The 19,981-nt window shown below is 36.0% G+C and overlaps 1 protein-coding gene across 3 annotated transcripts in view; it reads left to right on the forward strand.

Annotated features, from left to right (window-relative positions):
* The window catches only part of FNIP1 (folliculin interacting protein 1), a 153,693-nt gene that overhangs the window by 63,090 nt on the left and 70,622 nt on the right, over positions 1-19,981 (forward strand). For all 3 annotated transcript variants that reach the window (XM_060637876.3, XM_060637877.3, XM_060637878.3), the window contains exon 2: positions 2,998-3,124. In XM_060637876.3, coding sequence (XP_060493859.1) covers positions 2,998-3,124 — 127 coding nt within the window. The remainder of the gene's footprint in view (positions 1-2,997; positions 3,125-19,981) is intronic.

Raw genomic sequence — 19,981 nt, forward strand, 5'->3', positions numbered from 1 at the left:
GAACATCATGTAGACTTCTTGAATTTCCCAGAAACCTTATGTTTCCTAGTCATCATAGTTTTCATTCCCACATCACTGTTCTTCTCTATTTTACTCTCTACTTTTCCTGCATTTTACAACTTTTATTTCCCTTCATCTATTTTACAAAGAAATTAGAGCTCTTAGAATGAATTTTCTCAACATGTTACCTTTATATTTACAGTTCTTTCTATATGCATGTCCATCTTTGCCTCCTTTCTTTCCATCCTAGTGCATGGATTATCCTTTCTCCTGTTTGATGTGAATCCTTTCACCTGTAGTCTATATCTATCCAACTCTACTTCTTTGGAGGCTTTGCTGTATCCGTCATCATCTCTCTTCCACTTTATATTCATCGTCATCAGTATGTAAATATGTTCACATGTGTCCTTTTTAATAACAAAAAAGCTGACCCTCCATGATTTCATGTCTTTATTTCCTTGACACTTATCCTAAATTCGGTATTTTCTCTGTTCCTATTCATTCTTCAATCCTCTGCAATCTGTTGAACTTCCTTAGAAGTGTCCTTGCCATGGTCCCCACAGACTTCTTTGTTCTGTAACTAGTGGGTGCTTTTTAGTGACTGCCCTGGTATTTCTTCTTCCTCTCGAAAATGTTCTTTCTAGTTTCCATAAGACCTCTTTCCTCTTACCTATATGTTGGTGTGTATTCTTTTATAGTTTCCTTTGCATAACAGCAAGCCACAGTTTGGTAAATCAGTTTTTTTTTTTATTTTTATTAAAAAATTTTTTTTTAACGTTTATTTATTTTTGAAACAATGCGAGAGACAGAGTGCAAGCAGCGGAGGGGCAGACAGAGGGAGACACAGAATCTGAAGCAGGCTCCAGGCTCTGCGCTGTCAGTCCAGAGCCTGATGCCGGGCTCGAACTCATGAACCGTGAGATCATGACCTGAGCCAAAGTCAGATGCTTAACTGACTGAACCACTCAGGCACCCCAGTAAATCAGTTCTTAATACAGATGTTTACTAAGGATTAGACAGGAGAAAATTAAAATTGTATTTACTGTCAAGAATTTGGAATGAAGATATTTTATGTTGCCGGTTATGGGTCATTTAAGATGCATTAAGCGTTATGATTCTCTTAAGGAGGTGAAGGGACCCAGTCACGAGTTGTAACTGATGGATTGTGAGGAATTGACCGTTCATCCTGACATTAAGTAACAACAAACAGCCCCTGGAATAGCAGTTAGCAACTGTCCCATCAGGTGTCTTGTATTCAGTTCACTGGACAGGTATCTTTACCATACAGTTCATTGTTTTCTCTTTTTCTCTCTTTTCCCTTATCTACTCATTTCTTTAATCTTTTTAAATTATGACAAAGAATGCATATGTAAACATACATAAACCAAAGAAGTGGCTTTTTTTAATGCTCTAGAGTGAATATTGATGTAAGCACTGTCCAGTCTAAAAATAGAACGTAGTGCCCAGTCTACCTGGTGTGTACCTTTCTGGTTATACCACCACCACCTCCAGCCTTATCCCCAGAGGTAACCACTCTCAAACTTTTGAAGGTATCCCTTCATTTTCCTTATAGTTTTAAAAACTAAATACACATCTGTATGTAAAACTTAACCTGATTTAAACTTTGTGTAAATGGAAAAATACAGTAACTGTGTGTGTGTGTTTTGTGTGAGCATATCATTGTCTAATTTCTTTTACTCAGGGTTGATCTATGTTTTTGTCTATAGTTGAAGTTCATTCATTGTATTTATTGTGTCTGAATATATACATATATTCATAGTCTGAGTATACGATAATATGTTTATCCATTCTACTCTTGATGAACATTTGCATTGTTTCCATAACAGTGCTCTTATGAAGATTATTGTGTAATGGCATGGCACGGAATTGCTAGTAAAACTAAAAATCAGTTTTACTAGATTTTGTCTATCTATTATATATATTTTAAGGGGTGTCTGGGGGCTCGGTTGAGTGTCCAACTCTTGATTTCGACTCAGGTCATGATTTTCTGGTTCTGGGATTGAGCCTTGCATCAGGCTCAGCGCTGAGTGTGAAGCCTGTTTGAGAGTTTCCCTCTTTCTCTGCCCCTCCACTGCTCACACTGTCTCTCTCTCAAAATAAATAAATAAACTTTAAAAACATCAAAAAAGCTTGATTGGAAAGGCTCATCAGAGGAACATGGGAACTAAAGAGTTGGATATAGGAGTTTAGAAAAAGTCTACTTGCCAGGGTGCCTGAGTGGCTCAGTTGGTTAAGTGTCTGACTTGATTTTGGCTTGGGTCATGATCTCACAATTGGTGAGTTTGAGCCCTGTCAGTGTAGAGCCTGCTTGGTATTCTCTTTCTCTCCTCTCTCTCTGCCCCTACCTCCACTTGCGCACATGCTGTCTCTCTCAAAATAAATAAACATAAAATAAAATAAAATAAAATAAAATAGTAAAATAAAGTAAAATAAAAAACTGTTCTCTAAGGAAATTGAGCCAGTTTTTATTCACACGAGCTTTATGTGAGAATTTCAACTGCATTTGGTCATTCCTTATTTTTTTTTTTACTTGTTATTGTTTCTATAAGTAATTAGCTGCTGTTACTTAATCTGAACTGTTTCTGTTTTTACATTTATATATAAAGAATCAGAATAAAAGTGTTTAAAAATGTGGGTTAGCATTAAGCCACCTGGGTCCATGCCATGAAACAATTTGTATTTTCATTACATTAAGTGTAGCCATGTATTTTTATTAAGTTAACCATTTTTAGATTCATATGGGATGACTATATTTTATATACACTTCCTAGAACTTTTGTTTTTACTTTTTAATCTAAAATGTCATTGCCGTATGAGTTTTTAGTCCTAAACTAACTGATGGTATTTAATAGAAAGAACTGCTATATATTCTATAGCAATACCACAGCTTAGGGTTTTATTATATAGATTTTATTTCTAGGAATTTATGTGGAGTATTTATTAGAGTAACTAATGGATCTTTATTTTTCTTTGAAGTTGGCCTTTGCCAGAGTTTGATCCAAGCCAAATTCGACTGATTGTGTATCAAGACTGTGAAAGACGAGGGAGAAATGTCTTGTTTGACTCCAGTGTTAAGAGAAAAAATGAGGACATATCAGTATCGGTGAGCATCATTATTGGTTGAAATTTAATGTCACATATTATAATTCAAGAAAGAAGGAGTGAAATTTCAATTATGACACTTTTGTCGTTACAAAACATCTTTATCATATTTTAAAAATTTAGAGCTGTGATTTTGAAACATTTTAAAGGAAAAAACTTTATTATCATTCTAGCACCAGAGAACATTTTAATTTGATTATTTATTTTCCTACATAATTGTATTGTGAGATATGACTAGAGCTCCAGAGATCCTTATAGAGGATCTGGTCCAAACTCCCATCTTACAGTTGTGAGAAGTGTGACCTAGAGAGGTGAATTTATTTGTCTGAAGGAGCAAAGCATGTTAAATCTAGCCCTTAGTGCATGATATTTCCCTCTGCTCTACAGTCGTAAAAAGAGCACCTATTTTGTTAACTTTCGATGTCATATTTTGAAATATATTATGACTAGTTTAAGAGTAGTACATGGACATTCACTTGGTTGTCCTAGAAAATGTTAACCTTAAAAATAGATATGCTAGTTATTTTACTAGCAAAAGGTGGGTTTATTTGGGAATAAAAAAAATTGTACTCCGGGACAAATAAGCTGAAGCAAAACCATAGGTAAGTCTAAGGAACAAAGGAGAGACATGCTTTTTTAAGGAGAAAAAGGGTAAGTTGGGAAGGTGGTTCAGAACAAAAAGTCCATTGGGGTAAACTGGGGAGTTTGAAGTGTCGTGGCTTCTCATTGGTGGAGCTACCCGTGGGTGGCTGGGTGGCGGTGGGGTGAGAAGAATGAGGAACAACGCGTCTATTTCTTGGGTGGAGTAGTGGAGTACCATCCTCATGCAGGGTCAAGTGCCTGTAAGGTCAAGTCTGTCTCTTCCTGTTGAGTCTGCAGTTAGGTATGAGTGCTAGGGCATGAGCGCTACTCCTGCTGAACCCTCTGACTCCATTTTAGTGAGGTTTCCCATCCATTACGAATTTTCACAAAAACCTAGGTGATTGCTATTATCTTTACTTCTACTACTGCTAAAGACTCATTCTGTACATCTCTAATGTGGAAATCAAACCCTGGAACAGTGTTTTCTCCCTTCCTCTAAATTAATAATTTTCACTAACATTTTGCTAAATAGCTGGAAACAAAATGCTTTGGGAAAGCTTTTCCTAGAATTGTCTGTTAAAGCCAACAAATACTCATTTCTTGAGACTTAGGAGTTTATATTTGAGATTTTGTGTTATTAAAAATATTTGATATATTGGCCATAGTCTGTTTTATTTACAACTGCATCCTCAGCATCCACTACAGTGGCATATAATAGAAACTTGACTAATTTTTGAGTTAATTTCATTGCCGTGTTTTACAATGTCCCTTCTAATTACTAACACATTTCTCAGTTTTCTGGAGATGGTGCTTTGTTTAGATTTTTTAGCCATTCTTTGGATACTTTTTTCAATCTGATTTGAAAAGAGCATTGCAGAATGTTCTTAAAATACTGCTTATTTGTGCAAATAACTAAGGATTTATAAGTACTAGGCACTTGGAGATTTAGCAGTCTTTGCTCCTTGGTACCTACAATAAGGTATCCTTTTAGGGGAAGTAGACACTGAACAAATAAGTACACAAATAAATAATACCAAATTGTGATTAAGTGCTGTGAATGAAACACACAGAATGCTTATGAGATTCCCTAGGAAGGGAACCAGTTTTCCTCATTTTGGATGTAGGGGTATTAAGAGGTCTCATTGAGGAAGTGAAATTCCAGCTGACATCTGAAGAAACCCAAGGCATGGAATAGGGGAAGAATATTCCTGGTAGAAGGACTTGCAAATGCAGACTACAAAGTGACTTAGAAGCTTTGTGAATTGAAGGAACTAAAAGAATGTCAGTCTGGATTGATAGCAAGTAGTATGTAAAGTAGCTAGAGATGAAATTGGAGAGAGAAAGACAGCAGGAGCCAGAGTATTTAGGGCTTTATCAGTCTCTGGGTTAGAAATTTAGATTAAGTTCTAAATGGAGAGGGAAGCCACTACCAGAATCTTTTTAACATTTCAAAAAATCATTTTGGTAGAGAGCCCAGATATAAACCCATGCATATATAATCAATTACTCTATGACAAAAGAGCCAAGAATATACAAGGGAGAAAGGACGGTCTCTTCAGTAAATGTTGGGAAAACTGCACAGTCACATACAAAAGAATGAAACTAGACCACTATCTAACACTGTACACAAAAACTGACTCCAGATGGATTAAAGACTTAAACATAAGACCTGGAAGCATAAAACTCCTAAAAGAAAACATGGGCAGTGACTACTGATGGGAGAAAATATTTACAAGTCTTATATCCAATAAGGGGTTAAAATCCAAAAAAATATAAGGAACTCAATAGCAAAAAACAAAAACAAAACAGAAAAAACAATAAACCAGTGCAATTAAGAAATGGACACAAGATTTGTATAGAATTTTTCCAAAGAAGACATACGAGTGGCCAGTAGTACAGGGAAAGGTGCTCAGCATCATTAATCATCAGGGAAATGCAAATCAAAACCACAATGAGATATTGTCTCACACTTGTCAGAATGGCTATTTTTAAAAAGACAAGAGGGGCGCCTGGTTGGTTCAGTTGGTTAAGTGTCCGACTTCAACTCTGGTCATGAACTTGTAGTTTGTGAGTTCGAGCCCCGTGTCAGGCTCGCTGCCGACCACTCAGAGCCTAGAGCCTGGAGCCTGCTTCCGATTCTGTGTCTCCTTCTCTGTCTGCCCCTCCCCTGCTCACGCTGTTTCTCTCTCTCTCCCTCTCAAAAATAAATAAAGATTAAAAAAATTTAAAAAATAACAAGTGTTGTTGAGGGTGTAGAGAAAACGGAACTCTTGTGAACTGTTTGTGGGAATGTAAATTGGTGTAGCCACTATGGAAAACAGTAGGGGGATCCTTAAAAAATTACAAATAGAACTACCATGTTATCTAACAATTCTGCTATTGCATATTTACCCAGTGAAAACACTTCAAAAAGATAAATGCACCCTATGTTTATTGTAGCATTATATACAATAGCCAAGACATGAAAGCAACCAAAGTTTACATCATTGGATGAATGAAAGAAAATGTGTTAACAGCCATAAAATAGAAGATACTTTTGCCATTTGTGACAGCATGGATAGATCTTGAGGGCATTATTCTAAGTAAAATAAGTCAGATAAAGATAAATACTTTATGATTTTGCTTATATGTAGAATCCCAAAAAAAAGATTAAAGTCCTAAATAGAGATAACAGGAAGTGGTTGCCAGAGGGAGAGAGTGGGAAGTGGGCAAAATGGGTGAAAGGGGTCAAAAGGTACAAACTCCCAGTTATAAAATAAGTCATGGGGATGTAATGTCCAGAATGGTGATTATCTTTAAAAATATTGTCTTGTGTATTTGAAAGTTGTTAAAAGAGTAAAAGTTATCATCACACGAAAAAAAATTGGTGACTGTGTATATTGATGGATGTTAACTAGATTTATTGTGGAGGTAATTTTGCAGTATCTAAAAAAATCATTATGTTGTACACCAGAAACTAATATAATGTTATATGTCAGTTACCTCTCAGTTTAAAAGATACAGTGAAAAAATTAAGTTGCTGCTGTTAGGAGAATGGCTGGATGTGGGGGATGAGGGAGAAGGAAGTGTTTGGTGAATCCAACAGTTTGGTTTGAATAGTTGAATAATGAGATATAGCCTTATAGTGACAGAATTGTGGATGGTTAGACAGTTGAAATCTAAGGTTGCATATGTGATAAGCATGTCTTCTTTGTATTTAGACTGCTGATAGCTCAGCAGAACTAGACTGAGGCTGACAGATTGATAATTGATTGATATATATTACTTTGATTTTTTAAGGAAGTATTTATTGAGAGTTTTCTTTGCTTGATAGTGTTCCACTGCATTGTAGCATAGGACCTCTCATTTATTATTTATCTTGATTAATGCTTATTCATTGTGTGTTTTTTCAGCATTATTACTTTTTTTCTTATGCAGCCTTGTGAGTCTTGACTCCTGCTGTTACTTGAACCCTCCCTCCCACTTTTTCTGGAATGATGCTTTATTGGTTCTTGTTAGTCTTCTCTCTTGCTGATGTCTTTCACGGTTAACTTTTTTCTTTGTCTGCAGACATTCACAAAGCCCCTTTATACAACACCAACAAAATGATTATCCTTTTACTTTCTCCTTCATGTCTGTGTCGTCTTTTTCTTTTTCTGACTCTTCATTCTTAGCATCTTTTGCTGTCTCAGTCTCTCTGCCTCACCGTCAGGCTGTCTGTCCTTTCTGTCCCCTGGTCTCCTTAATGTCTCTTCTTGGTTTGCTTCATGTCTCTTGGTCTTTTCTCTCTATGTCTCGGTATTAATCTGTCTGCTGTCTCTAATCTCATACCACCCACTCATTTCTCATTTTTCTGAAATTTTCCTGTAAGCCTACTACTTAAAAAACAAACAAACAAAAAAACACAAAACTGTTCTTGGTGTGCCTGTGTGTGAAACAGTCATTTAAGCATTCGACTCTTCATTTCAGCTTAGGTCATCATCTCACAGTTCATGAGACTGAGCCACACCTTGGGCTCTGTGCTGACAGTGCGGAACCTGCTTGGGATTCTCTCTCTCCCTCTCTCTTTGTGCCTCCCCTGCTCATGTATGTACACACTTTCTCTCTCAAAATAAATAAACATTAAAAAAAAGTTAAAAAACCTGTTCTCTGGGTGCATGGGTGGCTCAGTCACTTAAGCATCCAACTGTCGAGCTCAGGTCATGATCTCACGGTCCTAAGACCAAACCCTGAGTTGGGCTCTGTACTGAGCATAGAGCCTTCTTAAGATTCTCTCCACACTCTTTCATGCACGCTTACATTGCACTCTCTTTCTTTCTCTCTCTCAAAAAGACCCCAACAAAAACCCAAAAAAACCAATAAACCTTGAAAAACTAAAACTCAAACTTCTCTAGACTCACTGGTGACTAGAAATCAAACAGCCTTGAATATCTCCAGTCTCTCTTGGCTTCATATGTCCTCATCCTATGTGCCATTTTCCTAGATGAAGATTTATCCACTTTCAGGGTTCATTTTATCAGAACTTTATGACTCCTTTCTTTTTTTTTTTTTTTTTAATTTTTTTTTCAACGTTTTTTATTTATTTTTTGAGACAGAGAGAGACAGAGCATGAATGGGGGAGGGGCAGAGAGAGAGGGAGACACAGAATCGGAAACAGGCTCCGAGCCATCAGCCCAGAGCCTGACGCGGGGCTCGAACTCACGGACTGCGAGATCGTGACCTGGCTGAAGTCGGACGCTTAACCGACTGCGCCACCCAGGCGCCCCTGTGACTCCTTTCTGATTCTTCTAGGTATATTCCTTTTCTCTTCTATCAAAATTCTCATAATCCTTTAGTCATAGTTTGTTCATAGACTTCTATATTATAGCTATATCTTTATGCACATTCATTATTAGTTGGGAAAGAAAGAAAGTAAAAAATTCATCTGTTATTTACCTTAGTTTCCTAAACTGCCCACTGCCTCACATGTGGTAAGAAGTACTCAGGATGTGATTTGATCAATTTTAGTTATAGTTAGGAAGTTTATTATCAAAATCCTGTAAATACTTTCATGAAGATTTTATATGTTCCTTTTGAATACTGTGAATCACATCAAAATACTCATTGTTTCCTCCAAATTGCAAGCTGTTTGAATCTTTAAGTGATTTTTAAAAATCTACAATTACTGTACCTTTGGAACTTCAAATCATGTGGGCTCTACAGAGGCAAAGAAGGACTGTGTGAGTAAATGATATATATTTTTTTACTTCTTACAGAATATTTGAGTCCATACATAATGAGATAGTTTAGACATTAGCAGTTTGCTGAATAAAGGTAAATCATTCAACCTTGTCTTTGCAGAGCAACATTCTATTTTCATATGATAAATACTGAAGTCACTTCTCCTATCCTTCCTCTTTCTTAGTTTAAAACAGTCTACCAAAGATAAGGATTACAAATATTAATTTGGACATGTGTTTTTACCAGAAATTTTATTGCGAAAGTTCTCTCTTAAAATTGAGAAAATAATACCATAATTTATAAATGGAGAATTAAATTTTATAGTGTGAGTCATACGAAATTGCTTTACTCTGTTCCCTTTACCAAAAAGAAATTAACATTTTCCAATTTGGAAGCAGCTTTGGGAGACAGCATTTTCCAATTTGGTTTTGGGTTAGGACATGATCTCACGGTTGTGAGATCAAGCCCTGCATTGGGTTTCACACTGGGAGTGGAGCCTGCTTGGGATTTGCTCTCTCCTTTTCCCTGTCACACTTGCATGCATGCCTAAATACACTCAATCTCTCAAAAAAAAAAAAAAAAAATGAGCACTGTAAAAATACTTAATGAGGTCCCTTTAAATAAAACACATGACAGATAGTTTTCTTTGTAAAGGTGATTCACTTTATTCACTTTATTGAGTATTTTTTATTTAGGATGGGAGGGGGAAAGGCAGGTAATATTTTCACAATGGCATACTGATTCATATCTGGATTTGGTTGAACCAAGGAATTCTCTATGAAGAGCATGGCAGCACCTTAGATGGATAAACAGATTTTTTCTATATTTCCATGCAAAGAAAATACTGTCTCTTTAGAATATATTTAATGGGTTTAATGGGAAAATGAGTGAACTGTGTATTTTGTCTTTTTAATTTTGTGACTTATAAATTACATGAATGCTTTGATTTTGTGTTAGAAATTAAAGTACTTTGCATGCTAAAATGTCTTATAATGTTAAAATTATATTGATCAGTGTATAGCTTTTCAGAACATGTGTATTTCAGCTTTATTATATTTTTTGAAAATGACTATTGAACTGTAAAGATTAAAATGAATACATTCAATGATTTTAATAAAGTAACTCACTTTGTAAAAGAATTATTTTTATTTTTTGTTTTTTACATTCAGTCCTCAGACCTTATTCATTTTATAGCTGAAATATAAAAATCACTGTGATGTCGTTTCTTTGAACACTGATGTAGCCAAATGTGTCCTGTGTGATTTCATCCTGTGATACTCTCCTTATCCTGGACATTGTTTTTGTTTTAATGATAATGTAATGCTATTTCTTGAGTTCTCAGTGAAATTAATGATCATTTACATGCTTTAGATTTTAATCATTATATTCAAGTATAAAATTGTATAGCAAATGCACGTAAGTTTGGAAAGGTGAACACAAATTACAGTGTATGAGTTTTGTACACATTGAAGCATTGTATAAGTACTAATAGTTGAGTCTTAATTATAAGACCAAATTTGGAACATTGGATTTTAGGTCGTTGGAGCTGTAAAAAAGGTAATATACAGGAATCAGTAAGCTCCATATATACTTACAGGTTTCAGCTAGATGATATGAAGGTAGCTAAGACAACATTTAAAATAGCAACTTAAAAAAGTGCCTTGCATAAATTAAAAAAAAAACAAACAAAAAACAATTATGCTTTCAGAACTTTAAAAGTCTCCAAAAGTATATAGAATCTTACTGGAGCAAATGGAAAGGCAAAATATATTTTTGGGTAATACTCACTGTCCTAAAGTTGTCCATTCTCTCTAAGTTGCTTTGTAAAATAATGCAATCCCAATAAAAAAAGACCATCCTTTTTTGGTTTGTTTGTTTTTGGTGGAGGGCATTGTGTGGAACTAGGCAGAGGAATCTGAAGTTCAAATGGAAAAAAAATAAGCAGTAACTGGTTGGAAAACTGAAAAAAGGACAGTAAGGATGAGCTAGCTGTACCAGATTTGCAAAAATACTTTAAGTTTCAGTAATTAAAACAGTGTGTAATTGGCACACTAATAGGCAAAGAGATTAACAGAGTAAGATAAAGAAACACAAATAGATCCACATACACACAGGTATTTAGTATATGATAAAGACATCATCTTAAATCAATAAAGATCAGTAAATGGTATTGAGTCACATAACTAGAGTAAAGATAAATTTGGATTTGTACTTCAAGTATATTAGACATAATAATGTAAAAAAAAGTAAAACTACAATATTACACAGGAAAATGTGAGTTCCTATTTTTTTGTGGAATGAAGGAGACTTTTCTAACTATGACTTAAAATACAGGGGCCATAAAGTAAAAGACTCATAACTTTGACAACCATTACACATGTAATAGGATTTATATTTTCATTCCTAATAAAGGAAACAAAAATGAAAAGTATACTGTGATTTTCGTTCTTTCCTTTTAGATTGGCAAAAACTCAGATGTTTAATCATGATACTTTGCTGTAAAAGTGAATGAGTAAAGTGATACAATCTCCATGGAGTTAATCTTGCAGTGTCTACTAATATAATATCTATTTTTGCTTTCTTTTGTTGTTTTATTTACATTTGATTTATTCCCTGCCACACACAAAGGATGTAAATTGCCTTCCAAAATGTATAAAATGTAAGAAGAGTGCATTTTATTTATTTATTTATTTATTTATTTATTTAGTAAATTTTATTTATTGAGAAAGAGAGAGGGAGGGGCAGAAAGAAGGGACAGAGAGAATCCCAAACAAGCTCTGCATTGCTAGCACAGAACCTGATGCAGGGCTCAATCTCATCAACTGTGAGATTATGACCTGAGCTGAAATCAAGAGTGGGATGCTTAACCATCTGAGCCTCCTAGGCGCCTGAAGAAGAGTACATTGTAAATAGGTAAGAAAAATAAGAAAAGGAGTAATTAAGGTGAAGCCTATTATTTTTATATTATCATCATGACATCAAGTAATTAATGGTTCAGAGTAGGAGAAACTCAGTGATCCAAAGAGGATGAAGAAACAGTTCCTAAAATAGTAATCTATTATATGAAGATAAGGTACTGCACAAGAGTTTATCAGTTATAATAAGCTCTTTCATAATTTCTTACCATAGCACGATATTGTGGGGAAAAAACATTGACTTTGAAATCATAGTCCCAACTCCCCCCCCCCCAACCCCCCCCCCGCCCAGCTTTTTTGCAATATAGTAGACATACAGCATTGTTTAAGTGTAAGGTATACAATGTAGTTATTTTATGTATGTGTATATGGAAAAGAGATTGTCACAGTAAAGTAAGTTATCACATCTATCATGTCACACAGAATTTTTATGTGTGTTTGTGATGAGAACTTTTCAGATTTACTCTCTTGGTAACTTTTGTACTGTTAACTATAGTCACCATGCTGTACATTACATCCTCAGAACTTAACTCATTCTTTATCTGGAAGTTTGTACAGAGTTCCAGCTTGGAATCTATGCATACTGTGGTGATGATAATACCTACCTCAAAGGATTATTGTACAGAAAAATTAGACAATGTATGTAAGGCCCCAAACATAGGCACCAGGCAAATTGTACCTTTCTTTTTTAAATTCAATTCTGTTCACAGAAAAATAGAGCTAACTAAAATTTAGGTCATGGGAATGAACAGATTTTTAGAGTAGGAAGAAATTCTATTGATGGTCCTATCCAGTGATTGTCTGTGCGTGACAAGGTCCTGGGGCACTTGTTAAAAATACAGATTCTGAGTCTGTATCCCCAGAGATTCTTTTTTTCTTTTTTTAATTTTAATTCCAGTATAGTTAACATATAGTGTTGTATTAGTTTCAAGTGTATAAAATGGTTCTTCAGTAGTTCTATACACTACTTAATGCCCATCATTATAAATGTACTTTTAATCCCCTTCATTTATTTCACTCATTCCTGACCTCATATCTGGTAACCATCAATTTTCTATAGTTTAGAATTTTTTTTGTCTTTTTTTTCTTTGTTCATTTGTTTCTTAAATTCCACGTTTGAGTGAAATCATATGGTATTTGTCTTTCTCTGACTTATTTCATTTAGCATTATACTCCCTAGAGTATAATAATCCCATTTATTATGTTATTGCAAATGTTATTGCAAATGGCAAGATTTCATTCTTTTTTATGACTGAATATTTCCTAATGTGTATATCTCCCTCACATCGTCTCTAGCCATTCATCTATTGATGGACACTTGAGCTGCTTCCATAATTTGGCTATTATAAATAATGGTGCAATAAACACAAGGGTGCATTTATCTTTTTGAATTCGTGTTTTTGTATTTTTTGGGTAAATACCCAGTAGTGGAGTTACTGGATCATATGGCATTTCTATTTTTAATTTTTTGAGGAACATCCATACTGGTTTTTCCACAGTGGTTTCACCAGTTGGCATTCCCACAAACAGTGCACAAGGGGTTCCATTCTCTGCATCTTTGTCAACCTTTCTTGTTTTTTGTTTTTTTAATTTTAGCCATTCTTACAGGTGTAAGAGATATTTCATTATGCTTTTGATTTGCATTTCCCTGATGATTAGTGATGTGGAACACCTTTTCATGTGTCTTTTGGCCATCTGTAGGTCTTCTTTGCAGAAATGTTTGTTCACGTCTTATGCTCATTTTTAATTGGATTGTGTGTTTTTTGGTGTTGAGTTGTATAAGTTCTTTTTATATTTTGGATACTAACCCTTTATCATAGAAGTCATTTGCAAATATCTTCTCCCATTCCATAGGCTTTTTAAAAATTTTGTTGTTTCCTTTGCTGTGCAAAATATTTTTATTTTGATGTAGTCCCAATAATTTATTTTTGCTTTTCTTTCCCTTGAAATAGAAAAATGTTGCTATGGCTGATGTCAGATTACTGCCTGTGCACTCTTCTAGGATTTTTATGGTTTCTTGTGTCACGTTTAGGTCTTTAATCCATTTTCAGTTTATTTTTGTGTATTATGTAAGAAAGTGGTCCAGTTTCATTCTTTTTGCTTGTAGCTGTCCATTTTTCCCAACACAGTTTGTTGGAAAGAGAGTCTTGTTCCCACTGCATATTCTTTCTCCTTTGTTGATGATGAAATTACTGTATCATTTTGGGGTTATTTCTGGGCTCTCTGTTCTGTTCCGTTCATCTTTGTGTCTATTTTTATGACAATACCATACTGTTTTGATTACTACAGCTTTGTAATATATGTTAAAAATCTAGGATTGTGACACCTCCAGTTTTATTTTTCTTTTTCAAGACTGCTTTGGGTATTCAGGGTCTTCTGTGGTTCCATACAAATTGTAGGATTGTGTGTTGTAATTCTGTGAAAAATGCTGTTGCTATTTTGGTAGAAAGTACATTAAAACTGTAGATTGCTTTGGGTAGTGTGGCTGTTTTAACAGTATTTGTTCTTCCAATCCATAACCGTGGAATACCTTTCCATTTGTTTGTGTCGTCTTCAATTTCTCTAATCATTGTGTTACAGTTTTCAATGTTCATTTATTTTTGAGAAGGAGAGAGAGAGAGAGAGAGAGACAGCATGAGCAGGGGAGGGAGCAGAGGAGGGGCAGAGAGAGAGGGAGACACAGAATCCAAAGCAGGCTCCAGGCTCTGAACCACCAGCACAGAGCCTGATGTGGGGCTTGAACTCATGAACGGTGAGATCATGACCTGAGCTGAAGTTGGACATTTAATCGACTGAGCCACCCAGGTGCCCCTTGTGTTACAGTTTTCAGAGAACAGGTCTTTCATCTCCTTGGTGAAATTTATTACTTGGTATTTTATTATTTTTGGTGCAGTTGTAAATGGGATTGTTTATTTACTTTCCCTTTTGGCTGCTTCATTATTAGTGTATACAAATGCAATGGATTTCTGTGTATTGATTTTGTATCCTGCAACTTTACTGAATTCATTAATCAGTTCTGGTAGTCTTTTGGTGAAGTCTTCAGAGTTTTCTATATATATATATATAGTATAATTAGTGAAAAGTTTTACCTGCAATTATTGAAAGTTTTACTTCTTTCTTACCAATTTGGATGCCTTTTTTTTTGTTGTTGTTGTCTCATTGCTGTGAGTGGGACTTCCAATACTATGTTGAATAAAAGTGTTGAGAGTAGACATCCTTGTCTTGTTCTTGATCTTAGGGAAAGGGCTCTCAGTTTTTCACGATTGAGTATGACATTAGTTGTGGATTTTTCATATATGGCTTTTACTATGTTTCCTTTAAACGTCCTTTGTTGAGAGTTTTTATCATGAATGAATGGTGTGCTTTGTCACTTTTTTTTTTGTATCTATTGAAATGATCATATGGTTTTTATGCTTTCTTTTGCTAATGTGAAGTATCACATTGATTGATTGATTTGTGAATATTGAACCACCTTTGCAACCCAGAAATAAATCCCCCTTGATTCTGGTGGATGATTTTTTTAATGTATTGTTGAATTTGGTTTACTGGTGTTTTGTTGAGAAATTTTGCATCTGTGTTCATCAGGGATATTGGCCTGTAGTTCTCTTTTTTAGTGGTGTCTTTATCTGGTTTGGGTATCAAGGCAATGCTGGCCTCATAGGATGAATTTGGAAACTTTTCTTCCTCTTCTATGTTTTGTAATAGTTTGAGAAGAATAGGTATTAACTCTTTTTTAAATGTTTATTAAAATTCACCTGTGAAGTCATGTGGTCCTGAACTTTTGTTTGTGAGGAGTTTTCTGATTACCAATAAAACTTCATTGCTGGTATTGGTCTGTGCACATTTTCTATTTCTTCCTGATTCAGTTTTGGGATGTTATGTGTATCTAGGAATTTTCCATTTTTGATTAGTCTGGCCAGGTATTGTTGATCTTTTCAAAGAAGCAGCTCCTGGTTTCATTGATGTGTTCTATTGTTTTTTTAGTTTCTATTTTGTTTATTTCTTCTCTAATACTATATTTTTTTATTATATCCTTTTATATCCTATTATATTCTTTCTTCCTTTACTGTATCCTTTCTTCTACTGGTTTTGGGCTTTATTTGTTCCTCTTTTTGTAGCTTCATTAGGTGTAAGGTTAGATTGTTTATTTTAGATTCTTCTTGCTTCTTGAGGTAGGCCTGTATTGCTGAACCTCTTTTATTGTTTACCATTGTGCTTTCATTTTCATTTGTCTCCATGTATTTTTTACATTTCCTCTGATTTTTTTTTTTTCCCCAGAGAGAGTGAGAAGGCACATACACACATGAGAGGGAGGGGCAGAGCAAGAGAGAGAGAATCCTAAGCAGGCTCCACTCCCAGCGTGGAGCCCAATGCAGGGTTCGATCTCATGACCACGAGATCATTACCTAAGCTGAAACCAAGAGTCAGATACTTAACTGACTAAGCCACCCAGGCCTCCTTTCATTTCCTTTTTGATTTCTCAGTTGACCCATGAATTGTTTAGTAGCATGTTATTTAACCTCCATGTATTGTGTTTTTTCCAGACTTTTTCTTGTGGTTGATTTTTTAGTTTCATAGTGTTGTGGTCAGAAAAGATACATGGAATGACTTTGATCTTTTTGAATTTGTTGAGACTTACTCTGTACCCTCACATACGATCTATTCTGGAGAATGTTCTGTGTGCACTTGAATGTGTATTGTGCTTCAGGGACCTTTGCCTGTGTTATCCTCTGAAGCTTTCATTGGTGAGTGGAGCCTGTAGTCAGACCAGGCCCACTGCTAGAGTCTAGTTTGAACTGGTGTGTGTGGTTGTCTTCCCCTCTCCTTGTGCAGGAGTCACTTTGACGTGGTCCTGGCCCCTTACCAAGCTGCTTGCATACTCTCAGGTTTGTGCACTGCCTTGGCTGGCTCTGTCCAAAGGTCTGTTGGAGGAGGCAAGTCTGCAGGAGAAAACAGGGGCAGGCTTCTTAGTATTAGCCAGGTCTGGACAGGTCTGTTGTGGGATGGGACCTGGAATGAGGCATAGTTGGAGGGGGCTTGTATGGAAGAGAACACAGGAGTATGGTACTCTGTTAACAAGTTAGTTGGAGCTTGTTGGGGCTGAGGTTTCTCCCCCCAAGTGTCCATGTGTCTAGTCTGGGGGTGGGAGGGGTGGGGGAGGGAAATGGTGCCTTCCAACTCCTTTCTTCCTGGAAAAGTCTTCCAAGGATCCCTGTCCCTCCAACACACGCTCTGAGATTAGTAAACACCTCTCTCTCCCATATACTTGAGGCATTTTTCAGACTGCTGCTTCTATGCCGTATCTCCACAGGGCTGTTGTTGGTGCTCTTTATGCATGGGGACTCAGTTTCCTCTGCCCTCTCTGCTCTCCTAGAGCTGAGCCTGCTGATTTTAAAGCTCCAGGTGTTAAGCCCCACTGATGGTAAGAACTTGTGAGATTAAGCCCCACTGGTTTTCAAAAGCCAAATGTTATGGAGACTGGTCTTCCCTATATGGGATCCCTATGCTTAGGGTGCTTGGCCTGAAGGTCTGTTTCTTATCCCTCTCTGAGCCTGTGATGTTGGTGTCCTTCCCTTATGCAGACAGTCCCATGGTCCATTTAACTCCTGATCACTTCCCTCCCTCCCTCCCTCCCTTCCTTCCTTCCTTCCTTCCTTCCTTCCTTCCTTCCTTCCTTCCTTCCTTCCGTGTGGCCTTATCTCTACATTTAGCTGTGGAGAGTCTGTTCTGCCAGTCTTGGGTCATTTTCTTGGTTATTTACACTGATATGGGTGTTAGTTAGTTGTGTTCGTGGGGTGACATGTGGTTAGGATCTTCCAACTCCACCATCTTCCCTGGAAGTCTTATCTATTCTTGTTTTAATCCAGCAGTTCCACCAGCAATATCCTTCCTTAACAGATGAATGGTTAAGTAAGCTATAATATATTTACACACTGGAATACTATTCAGCTGTATGAAAAAAAGAAGGAGGAGGATTTCTAACAATAAATGGAAAGATTCTCTAGGCTTTTAGAGGAAAATAAAGCAAGGACAGAACTGAATTACTTACCTTTTCTGAAATAGAGAAAGAAAAGTAATACTGTGTTTTTATTTGCAAAAAGAAATTTTAGAAGGATAATAATAAACCAGTTAAAGTGACTTATTGGAAATATGTGGAGTGGGAAATAGGGTACTACAAGAAGGGTTTCTAGATTTCCGTGTGTATACTTACTTATTTTGTTTTTGCTTTTGAGTCATATGAATGGATTACTTATGTACAACTTAAAATTATTAAAAGTCGACTGAACAAGAAAAAAATTGAAAATTTATGTGAAAGACTTGTAAACTAAAAATACCATGTAAGTGTTGGTTACTTATTTGAATTTCAGTTGTGATATAGAATCTGGAACATAAAATATGGTTATGTGTCAAGGTTAAAATTTTTAATCCCCCATGTCTTTCTACCTTCCATCCATTTACCTTTTCTGAACAATTTAGTCCTAAAGCCATTAGGTAGGGCTGAACACTGATGTCAGTTGGTCGAGACATGGTGGTCCAGAGTAGAGTATTAGAACCCAAGTAAGTTAAGGAGGACATCTCCATAGCTGCTGCCTAATACAGAGTGTCAGTGCCCAAGTGGGATGTTGAGGGCATCCATCTTGGCTGGCTGAGCCTGAGGAAAAGAAAATGTCCATGCAGGTGAGGGAGTGAGAAATGAAAGACTGTTTTCATATAAGGGAGTTGATAAAATAAACACATTTGAAGGCTAATGAAAGGCATGTTGTTCTGATTGTTAGAAAAGGGAGTTATAAATGAGAAAACTAGAAGAACCTTGTAGTCTTGGAGTGGAATTGGATTTATTGGTGCAAATTTATGTTTTAATATATATGTACACGCATGTATATATTCAAATGCAATAAATGTAAATGTAAACTTGTTTATGGATATGTTAGATACATATGTGTACTCCTCAGCCCTGTCAGAGCAGTGAGAGCAGAAGCACAATGAGACCCCAACATGTGGGCTCATACCTAGTATCTAGACCTTAATGTCTTAATTCCCTTCTCCATTAGAATGAACCAGGGCTCTTTAGGGAAATGACTGGTCCTTAGACTGGAGCAGGGAAAGAAAAAGAAAAGCTTGGAACTTGTGCCAAAAGCTTAAACAATGATGGGAACATGTCAAAGGGACATAGAAACCAGCATGAAGGGCCTGTCACTGGCTAAATAGGGAAAACTCTAGCATAAAAACAAATAATGATAGTAGCAGATTACAACCCATTGGATAAAATAGAAAACCATGAGTTTATACTGATATAAATAAGTTGAAAGTTTGATGAGAAACAGCATTTTTATGGCATAAAAATAAAATAGCATACGAATTTCATCCCCCCCCCCCCACCCCTTATCAAAATATTATTAATTACAAAGGAGAAAAAAGTTTGTTTACAGTGAGGTTGCTTGGTAGGTGCCGCCTTAATCAAGTGATCATCAGTATTAAGAATATTATCATTAATGGGCACTGAAATCATATGCTACATGAAAAGTGGCTGTATTATGATTATGTAAGGGAATGTCCTTGTTTGTAGAAAATACACATTGAAGTATTGATGCTTTAGTTCATAGCATCTCAGGTAGCTTACTCCCATTTGGTTCAGGAAAAATAATTCTTTGAACTAAGTTTGCAACTTGTTTGTGATTATGTGAAAATGTTAAAAAAAAAAAGTTAATAAAAATTATAATCCATTTATAAGAAGCCAGGTTTTTTTTCAGTGGTGTTTATAACTTATTTTTTATGCATAAGTAGAGCATGATTTTTTTGTGGGTTAAAAATAAAGTATCGCATCATTCTTTTTGGAATGAAAGTGAGATAAGAAAACTGAATCCTTTTGCTCTGTGGTTGTGCTCATAGAAGGCCTATGTCTGTCTACCTGAGGGTTGCAGACTGTGCCCTCTCCCCTCATTAGACCATCTTCCCGTGAAGTTGTTGCTATGTGGATTCAGAAAAGCCATGACTTCAGAATGGGAGGGAGAAAAGACTCTGGACAGCTGAGGAGTTGGTAGGAGAGAGGGGTGTGTGTGTGTGTGGGGGGGTGGGTGTGTGGGTGGGTGTGCGTGTGCGTGTAGTAAGAAATTTTATGTATACTTTTATGCTTCAGTCCTGAAACTGATGGATGTTTGTCC

Source organism: Panthera onca, chromosome A1 (assembly GCF_046562875.1).
Source record: "Panthera onca isolate mPanOnc1 chromosome A1, mPanOnc1 haplotype 2, whole genome shotgun sequence".
Taxonomy (NCBI): domain Eukaryota; kingdom Metazoa; phylum Chordata; class Mammalia; order Carnivora; family Felidae; genus Panthera; species Panthera onca.